The following is a 10,333-nucleotide window of genomic DNA, read 5'->3' as shown; positions in this document are numbered from 1 at the left end:
TGCATTGGAACTAACTTTTTCTCCTTGTCCGTCATTAAAGGCATTCAAGTGTGTTGGTCAACCATGACTATCTCCTTTGTCCCTCCACCATAAGGCCTAGTTTCCCCTTATGACATCACTATTTCGGACACTCAGCGCCCCATTTCTGGAAAGGTGTATACAAACGGCAGAATGCGCTGGCGTCTTGCCCTATCTCTTTTTTACTAGTGTACAGTTCTCACAGACTGGAGATATGACTGGAACCACTCCAGGGCTGTGCCGGTGTAGCCCCCCTCCCCCCCCCCAAGTCTTATTAACACCGACATTCCCCTTGAAACGCGTTTCGTAGGTGTCTGAATGCCTAATCCGCCAAGGGTAATGTTCGCCCCTGCAACAAACTCTTGCCACATTAGAATCAAAACCAGTTGTAACTTTGACTTAAACGAAATCACGCGGTTTAAAATTGGGTCAAAAGTTTTGGTTGGTATTACTGTCGATCGAAAATATTGGTAATGTGCCACTGTTCTCTGGCCGAAAAGTCTTTTTTCTTATATCAAAACACCAGTATTACCCAAAATGATTGTGCTGAGGTGTGGTGTCAAACAGAATTAACACTCCTGTATATCTCAAACCGTGCTCCGTGGCTGAACCAAATCAGCTTTTCACATTGTCCCTTTATTTTGGACATGCATACTGAGCATAGGAAAGGCGTTTTTTTCTTTGGAAACACTGAATATGTCCTTCACAATTCGCGATCGAGACGGATTGGCCTATTTTCACGCATTTAGGCCTAACTGCAGTTGATTAATAGCACATTGCGGCATACGTGTATTTGTATAATGACACATTAACCTTGTTTACAAAGTCTTTGATGACATATATGTAACTTTACTGTGTTGTGAACAGTTGAATGCTAGACGAGATAACCGCAAGAATTCAAGTTGTCAGCTGTAGGAAATTAAAAGTTGCAGTATCCTGGTTTTGAATTCATCCAGGTATGACTGGCTTCATCGGAAGTATGATAACTGACCCGAACACAGTGGCGGTGTTCCTGGGAGTTCTAATTGTGGTATGGGTTTTATACCCACGGAAGAAGTTCAGGCTCCCTCCTGGACCAACCAACTGGCCCGTCATTGGTGCCACTATAGGTAAGTTACTCTATTCTTCGGCCGTGCGAGAAAGCTAGTTGATCAGCAGATGGCATTCCTGAGTGATCTGAGTGATCTCAGGGATGTTCTCACGAACTGTCGGAGGCAATTCTGTCATAGTTGTCTCTCGGGTGACTTTAGGCAGACACAAACTACACACTGTTTAAAGTTCTAGGTCACCAAGTATTGAAGGCAGATGTGGCCAAGTTGGTCAAGTATCTAAACAGTGCACGGACAGACTAACATCTAACTCTCTATTTTAATTGAATCCATGCATCTGTGGTTGGCTACCCAAGAATAAAATCCCCTTGACCTTGATGATTCTGGAGGGAAAATACAAAGATGGCTACTGTTAATATGCTGACAGTGCTTGTCCAGAGGAAGAGAAGGGCAATTTCGATTTTATTTAGGGATTTGATATGCTTGTTCTTGTCTTCTTCTGACGTGACATCCCATATCCCTGGTCGATCCTGTACCAGCTCTATGAACTTGAGGGTTTCCCCCATTGATAGTGTTACAAGTATCTACCAGAGCTCTTCTTCTATTCAGTATACAGGATACTACTGACCAAATGCCCATATACAGCATCTTCAGACACAGGAATGCAATCTGGTATCACTCAAAACACCAGAAATAGACCTATTTTGATGTCATTACCATTGACCAACTCAGTTTAGATACCAACACACCTGTCAACTACAGGCCAAGATAAACAAATTGCTTGGTGAGAATAGAGCAGTCTCCCTCAGCGGCCAACACTTGGCAAAGTACCTCCCCGGTATCAAATTACTTTGCAAAGAAAGGTTTGTGGACCAGACACACTGCCATGGAAGTTACCTGAAGGAATGGTATCAATTAAAACACTTTAGATAGATGGTAGTCTGTGTCCGCCTTTTAACAACCTAATAGGGTGACAAGTGCCAGCGGTCGTCACGTGACCAGGGAATTCTGTAACATTGTGCATGATTTCTCGTTTACGCAGTTAGTCAACAGTTCAACCCACAAGCACGGAAACATACCGGATTTAATCTTAACTAACTGACCGGAACGTTTTAGTGATACTAAGACATAGCCAGGAATGCATGATTCAGATCACTTCCAAGTGGTGTCAAACTTGCGAACCAAAATGCCTCACCGTCGAGGCTGACTTTTGTGTGCGCCATCTTCAGGAAGGTGGGGACACTGACACTATGTGGTCAGAGTGGCTTATTGTCTATACCGAGGGTGTTGACACGTTTGTTCCACGGAAAACTATCTTGGACAAAAGCTGTCCTCGCTGGATTGATCGAGACGTGAGGCACCTGCTGCCTGTAAAAGTAAAGTGCTAAGGCCAGAAACACTAACTTACCGACGGTTGCGCAATGAACTGATAGAAACATGACTAGCGATATTATAAGTACAGGGCCTATGTGAATAGTCTGGGTTCAGATGTGCGCGGAAACCCGAAGCGCTTTTGGGACTTCTAACATGCAAAAACTAAATCAACCTCGGTCCCAGAGACAGTAAAATTGGGCACTGAAACATTATACATGTAGATTCCTCAGCGCGAGGCGAATGCCTTCAATGGTTATTTCTATTAGAACTTTTCTAGTCATGCCAACACTGTACCCATATGCTAATTATAATCTTGAGTCTATTGCTTTAATACCAGATGACGTAAAATCAGTATTACAAAAACTTGACAAATCTAAAGCTAGTGGGCCTGACAGAGTTTCAACATGTGTTCCTAAAGCCTGCAGCACACTAGCCGCCAACTTCGGCGTTCACTGGCGTTTTTTGCCGCAAGAGTCCTGAACGCCTGAAAAATCCCTAGTCTTCTACGAACGGCGATATCTAACATGTTTGATTTTTGACGCGTGTCGCCGCGTTTGAACGCAAGAAGAAGCCAGGTGTGCTACGGATGGCCGCCTGAATTGGCGTCGGCGTCGAGGCTATGGCCAATCAGCTTGCGTCTTGATGTCACATGATTTCAAAATGGCACCCTAAAGTGGCGGAAAAGACGCTACTGGACGCCGATTCTGGGCAGGTGTGCTCTGACCGAGATCCACTGGCCGCCAACTTTGGCGTCGAGATGCGTCAGCTAAACGCTTCTTGTCGCCAAGTTGGCGGCTAGTGTGCTGCGGGCTTAAAGAATGTGCTTCTTCACTGTGTGATACACCAGCGTTTACGAGGTGGAAGAGTTGCGAATATTGTACTAGTATTTAAGAAGGGTGATAAGCATTTGATCTCAAACTACATGTATATAGGCCTGTATCCCTGCTTCATACGATTCACTCATTTGGTATCTGTGAACGTCCGTTATCTTGGTTTACATCTTACCTCACTGATAGAAAGCAACGTTAGTGAGTGTTGTCTCTGCTGCCCCTGTCGTACCGTCGTGAAAGTAAAGATTTGACCTTTATGCACGATTGTTTTGATAATGTTTTAGATTTTGATACGCACAGTTTTATAAACCCCTAGTAGGGACGACGATTTACTACTTGGGCAGCCGAGATTTCATTCGGAAACGTTAGATTCCGCTTATCTTATCAGAATTCTTAAGTTATGGAACTTTTTACCTCTTGAACTCGGATCAGAAGTCAGAAAAAAAGATATTTTAAGACCTGTTCAGAGAAATGAAATTGTAGAAATGTTTAATAAACCCTGTTATTAGAAGGGACGACGATTTGGATGCTGACAACATGTGTACCTTCGTCAGCTTTTAGTCTTTGCTTCAAATGCCGACCTCATTGCGGTCGGCCCTCTTTCTTGGTGCCATGATCTGTATGGTTACCAGGGGTTGATGTGCATGCATTTTCACCAATGAATATTTTTAAACGCGAATTTTATTGACTGTTTCAATTATGTAATGTTTTTTTTATTGTGCATGTATCCACGAATAAACTAAACTAAACTAAACTAAAACGGGGAAGAGGCTAGAACAAAGGACACCACATAATTACGTCGTTTCGACCAAAGGAAGGTATTCAGTACTTGCACTCTTCACTCGAGCACCGTTTGATAACAAGATTCTTAACGGACCATTGGTATTATTAAGGGCAATATTACCCAGCTGTCGGCTGCCCAGTCACTTTCTATTCTTCATTTTAATGTAGAATAGAAAGTGACTGGGCAGTGGTTTCAATCAACAAATTTCACAAAAAAGGAAAAATTCAAAATCTGACGGAATTACATGTATCTCGCTTTTCCGATGTTGACTCCGATTGATTTAACCACAGTTAGCTCTCCATGCGTCGATCCTTTCCATGTGGATCGACGCACGTAGAGATGTAGAGATTTTTCGACGTTGATGGCGCTTGATTACCCCGCTACTGTGACGATAATGGAAAAGACGTTGCGACGTGATAGCGGGTTGACGTGAACTCGGATCTTGGCGTGCACTCACGCGGCGGGAAATGTCTTTTGCGCCGGGACTTGTCCGTACTAATGATAACCGATAAGGTGTCTTTCTATATCTAAGAGCTGAAACAAAATTGGAAAATTATCAAACACGTTCAGAAAAATAGTTTACTGATGAACTGGAAGAAGAACAACATACTGTAGTAGTAAAAAGCCCGTCATTCCTTTAAAGTAGATCTAGAGTGACCCTGACAATATTATTAATCTTTTAAATGACCATTGGCATTATTAAGGGGAATTACCCAGCTGTCGGCTGCCCAGTCACCTCCTATTCTACATAAGTGGTTTCCATCAACAAATTGCACAAAAAAAGGAAAAATTCTAAATCTGACGGAATTATCACGCTTTTCCAATGTTGACTCCGATTTGACCTCGTTAGGCCCTTCCTGGAGCCATGGATCTACCCTTGTGACGTCTTGGCGCTGATGACGATTTTTCCGACGTCACGGTGATGGCGTTTGATAACCCCGCTACTGCGTCGATAATGGGAATGGCGTTGCGTCGTAATAACGGGGTGACGTGAACTCGGATCTCGGCGTGCACTCACGTTGCGGAAAGGTCTTTCGCGCCAGGACCTGCGCGTACTGAAAATAACGAATAAAGCGTTTTTCTACTATCTAAAGCATCAAACACGTTCAGAAAAATAGTTTACTGATGAACCAGAAGAGAAACAGCATCCTGCAATAAAAATGCGCCAATGCATTTAAGGTTATTAAGATAACCTTGCTTTCACAATACATGTAAAAAGTTAAGGCCACTTTTTCTTCTCTGAGTTTGTATATTGCGATAATGTTGTAACACAGTGACTCCTAATTGATAGCTCAAATCAGTGTCTTTTTCAGACAATGTGAAAGTTCTTAAAACATAATGACAACTATTGACTTATTCTTTATGTTTCAGAGTTGATGAGATCAAAACATGGCCTGAAAATATTCCAGCAATTTTTGGACTGGAGTCAGAAATATGGGAGCATCATTAGAGTTAAATGGAGTGAGTGTTTTGATTCTTGATATTATTGTCTGCATTAGCTATAAAGCAAACAGCATTTTCATTTCCTGACACTTCTGCACCAGAACAAGTTTTTTGTCCTTCTATCATTGGTTATGTCAAACCAATATCAGGCCAAAATAATAATGTGATCTGTTATTGTTTTGATATCGGTCATGCTTGTCATGGTTTGAACCTGTTGTCTGATAATTATGTTGTTGACCACTGACTTTTGCTCAAAATTTCGCAAAAGATATAAATTATGGGATGAAAATAGTATTTGTCAATGCTATCAATGGCAGAAATTGGGTCAAAACGTTATTAAAGAGTAAGTAGAAAGCTTCAAAATCGTTCGAAATACAGTTTACCCGTGAGACATTAACTCGATATATCATAACTGACCAAATGTTCGTGCCGAAATATTGCCACATGACCTATATCGGAGATTTAAATCGGCCGTTCAAGGGGGCAAATATCTTGGCGCCAAAAACAGACGTCGGCCATGTTTTGGAAAATGACGTCATACCATGTACAATCCAAGAAGGAAGTCCTCGTGTCGCCGACGGGTCGGGCACTTGCGAAATTTACGCACCTCGGCGCAATATAGGTCGATATGACATAACGTACAATTTTGTGACGTCATATGATGTAAGTGGCGGCCTCCATGGATCCGGTGGGTTTTTTTTGGCTTGAATGGCCGGCCAAACGTAAATGGGCCCATAGAAGTCATATGCGACCTGATATCAGCTCAGAAGTTTCTTGGCCGTTTTAAATGCTCGCTGTGACTACAGTAATGAAAAGCAGTGTGGCTCTAATCTACTCACGCTTTAACATTTTGAGAATTGTTTAAAAAAGAGGGGTTTTTTTTCATCTTAGAGTATGTATCAGTACGTTTCAGAATAAAGTGCGAGACTGAAGCACTTTTTAATAGGATATTGCATTTTATCTGATCGAGATTTGGCCAAAAAAACTGGAATTTGGAAAATAAAATCGTCATTATATCTTATCAAACCAAGCTCGGTCTTGGGAGGGCCAAGCCACAGCCAGTAGGATAGGATGGGGGCACTTTCAGCTATGTATAACTTTAAAATAATACCAGCTAAATGTATCTGTACTTTCTTGCAGTTATGGGGGATATGATTATCATCAATGAAATCAATGAGGCGACCGACGTCACCAGGTCGTCAGACATGGCTGGACGGATGCACTTCCACACGAGTATGTTCATTAGTTTGTACAGTCGCCAACTACGATTAATACAGCGATCATTGCAAAACCGCAATTCCCCTTGGCCAGTTCAAAACTCCACTGCGTCCCCGTTGGTCTGTTCAGCGCCCAACTTTTCTCCGTCATTCATTTTGTGAATACAATTCTTTTGCAAACAATGATGATGAAATGTTGTTAAAATGATCAGTCTAAAATACTGCAAGACTCTGCCAGAGAAAGTTCAAGCCCAGATTTTCAGCAACGCTTCGCCTATGAGAAAGTCAATACGGTATTACGTATTTAGGCGTTATTTTGTTGGTGTCTCATCCGAATGATTTAAGTAATCACTTCACTCAATGGTGGTGAAAGTGATCATCATGCATTCATCTTTTCCGCTGGTGTGATTTGGAAACGAATCGTGCTCACACAGGATTAGAGAGTTGGCTGAATTTTGTTATGAACAGTAAACCTCCTTCCTTGGGTGGGTGATAAATATTTGAATCCTTGATCGACCACGTGTCGATTGCCTGATCGGCGGGGGACTGAACAGGGTTTACATTGGCCGCTGCATAAGCTAAAGTATTACAGTACAGTTGCATTTTTTTGCATCCGAACTTGGAGAAAATTGCAAGAAATGTTGAAAGCTTAATTGAATTACACAAAGGTTTGTATATCTAGGGTAAACATCTAGACACGATTCGTATAAGAACTTTAAAAGTTAAGATCATCTTTCTTCTTGTTTTTCTCTCCCCCTTACACGTATCTAGCACCTTGACCTAAATTCCCGTTATTTTACTGTCTTATCAAAGGGTTATCAGGGCAAATCTTGACAATATCAGCCCCTCCCCCCCCCCCCCCCCCCCACACACACAATTAAGTTTTCATGCGGGCGACAGACCTAACCGGCAGTCGCAAACAGACGTAATCACGGTAGTGGTTAGCCAATATCATGGTAAATATGAATAGTTGTGTGAGGAATGCACGAAGTATTGCGACTTCGAAATTCCGACCCCCATCTGATATATTCAAAGCAGGTAGCTGAAGTATTACGGTTTCTAGGGGTTTTTTTTCGGAAACTGCATTTGCACGCTCAGGGAATACGTTTCAACAAAGTAATTCACTTCTCACTTGAGTTTTTAACTCAATCACCATTAAATCAGCACGCGCCGATTGTATCATTTCAGTGGACATCATGACCGACGGTCGGAAGGATATTGGTTTTGCCGACTATTCCGATCGAGTTAAGTACCAGAGAAGAATTGCCGGCTCCGCACTGAGGTAAATGCATAAGCATACATTGATTGCACTGTCCATTAGTGCAATCTATTGCAAATATTTGACACTCAAAAATCTACATCATTAAGATGTAGATCGGATTTGTTTCCAGATTGTCATAACCTGCATGAGTTTTTACTCAGTAGTCATAGTCATGCTGTCGGAGTGGCGCAGTGGAATTACGTTGCCTGTCACCTCTGAGAGACAGGTTCAATTCCCGGTCGGTTGCGATGTTGTCATGTTATAGAGAGGGCGACTCTCTTCGACAGTGTAGGACTGATTTCTCCCGTTCGTTCACTCCTCATCCAGTACAAATCGCCCAAATATGGTCGAAGAGCCCATGGTGCGCTTTGGCTCAAGTGCTCTCGACCCAATACTTTAAAGAGAAATAGTCATACATAATTATTTAGACTCTTAGCACCCGAACGGAACAAAATTGGTGTAATTGGTCAACGATTGAACTCTCAGACCACAATAACAGTGCATCATTTTAGTTCATGACACGACATCCACAAAACCTTAATACTAAAAAATACTTTAATTGGAGATACCCAATAAACAATACATTTTTTGAAATATAATTACCAAGGCATGAATAATTAATTACCAAGGCATGCGAACAAAATAGACACATTTCAATCGGTGCCGTTGATCTCTGGCAGAGTGGTTATTGACTATTAGAAATCTCATAAAGCATGAGATCCTTAGTTTACTTGTCAATTTTCCGAAACAAATCACTGAATATTGTTTGATATGAAAATGATTTTCATTTTTAACTCAGCTGACGAGGTAAGCGAATTTTGTAAAATAAATGTTCGAATTCTATCTGTCCGTCCACCCGTCAACATGGGATGCACGCTTTTTATTTTTAATTACCGTAAGACGTAGAGATTTCAATTTGATGTCTAATTTATGGTCATTTTAAAATCAGCGTGATTTGACCTCTATTCAGGGTGCGGATCGGCTTTGTTTGAAAAAAGGCTTATCTCGCTTAATCCTGGCAATATCAGGCAATTTCACTCAATACATACTTATGCGTAAGCAGGAGTCAAAATGTTGTAGGCCCTGTTGCAAGAGGATGACTAGAGTAAGAATAAAGTTGAATTTGGGTCAATGGCGTAGCTAAGATTTCACAATTCCACGGAAAATTATGCATATAGTTCGCATAAAGTATGCATATTTTTTTGCAGGGAGTATGTAGTTAATGGTTTCAGAAAGTTAAGAACTTGTTCAAAACCAGCGCTTTAACGTCATAGTTGCACAGTATTCTGCCAACACATCAATCCTAAAACGACATAACATGTTTAGCGTGAAGAGCCAGTTTTTATAAGAAGCAGATAGTGGGTGATATATGACCGTCTCAGATTTGCCTGAATTTTTTGGTGATATGCCAATGGGTAGATAGCAAAATCCTGAAATTCCAGGTCCCTAAAACAAACAGTTTCTTTTCTAGGGCCTCTGGAACGGTCACTCTTTTGAGGGTCAATATTGGACTTCTTAAAAAAATTGCTTTTGAAGTTGAAATATCTCAATGCGCCGATGACTGCCCAGCTTTATTTTGACAGATGTCGATCTATGTTGGAAGGAGGTGCAGAAAATGGAAAAGTTTCCGTGGATAGTTGAGAGCGCGGTCTGTAGGAGGCACTGCAAAACAGTACTTTTTCTGAAATAACACATGTATTTCAGGCAGTCCAAGACTGCGCCCTCAACATCCCTAACTAGTTTGTGCATGAAAGGATTCCATTAGCTTGTCCAATACTATGCCACTTAAACATTTTGTGGGATAATGAAGGCGCGAGGGGAATAAGTGGCTTCGAAGTGGTTGAAAACGTTGAAATCAGTGCTTTCTGGAGTCCAATATCTCATTGCGCTCTCATCACCTTTGGATGAAATCTTTTTACCAGATAGCCCTGTATGTATTCTAACAGTCCTATAAAGATTTTGGTGGGGTTCAGCCCTGTTGCCCCTTTTATACCTATAATCCAATCATGAGTTGAGAAAAATTAAGCAAAACGTGAGGGGGCGTTGAGAGGGAATGCTTTGTCCTATTCACTTGGAATTTGCAAGGCGGTGGATAGTTGTCCTCCAAATTTCAGCTCTGTACGCCAAGCCATCCTATTCAACAAAAATGTTATCCACTTTCTTTGACAAGTTCTTCTTTATCTGATTTATGCTGAATTGGGATGGCTTGGCGTATCCGGGATCTCAATTAAATCTTGATTAGGCACAGGTTTTTAGGGGCGTATTCTCGCTTCAAAAAACTTGATTCAATTACATTTTCCCAAACACGTGATTTCTAGGCGACATGCTTGATGTTAATGAAAACAAACCCTCTCATT

At 41.5% G+C, this 10,333-nt stretch overlaps 1 protein-coding gene across 1 annotated transcript in view; it reads left to right on the top strand.

Annotated features, from left to right (window-relative positions):
* Positions 1-872: 872 nt before the first annotated feature.
* LOC135489051 (cytochrome P450 2C42-like) overlaps positions 873-10,333 on the top strand; it is a 50,199-nt gene continuing 40,738 nt past the window's right edge. Inside the window, exons 1-4 of the mRNA XM_064774144.1 lie at positions 873-1,127; positions 5,427-5,516; positions 6,639-6,731; positions 7,904-7,997. Of these exons, the coding sequence (XP_064630214.1) occupies positions 977-1,127; positions 5,427-5,516; positions 6,639-6,731; positions 7,904-7,997 (428 nt within the window). The 5' untranslated portion in view covers positions 873-976. The remainder of the gene's footprint in view (positions 1,128-5,426; positions 5,517-6,638; positions 6,732-7,903; positions 7,998-10,333) is intronic.

This window comes from Lineus longissimus, chromosome 6 (assembly GCF_910592395.1).
Source record: "Lineus longissimus chromosome 6, tnLinLong1.2, whole genome shotgun sequence".
Taxonomy (NCBI): Eukaryota; Metazoa; Nemertea; class Pilidiophora; order Heteronemertea; family Lineidae; genus Lineus; species Lineus longissimus.
This window is presented reverse-complemented; position numbering and strand designations above follow the sequence as displayed.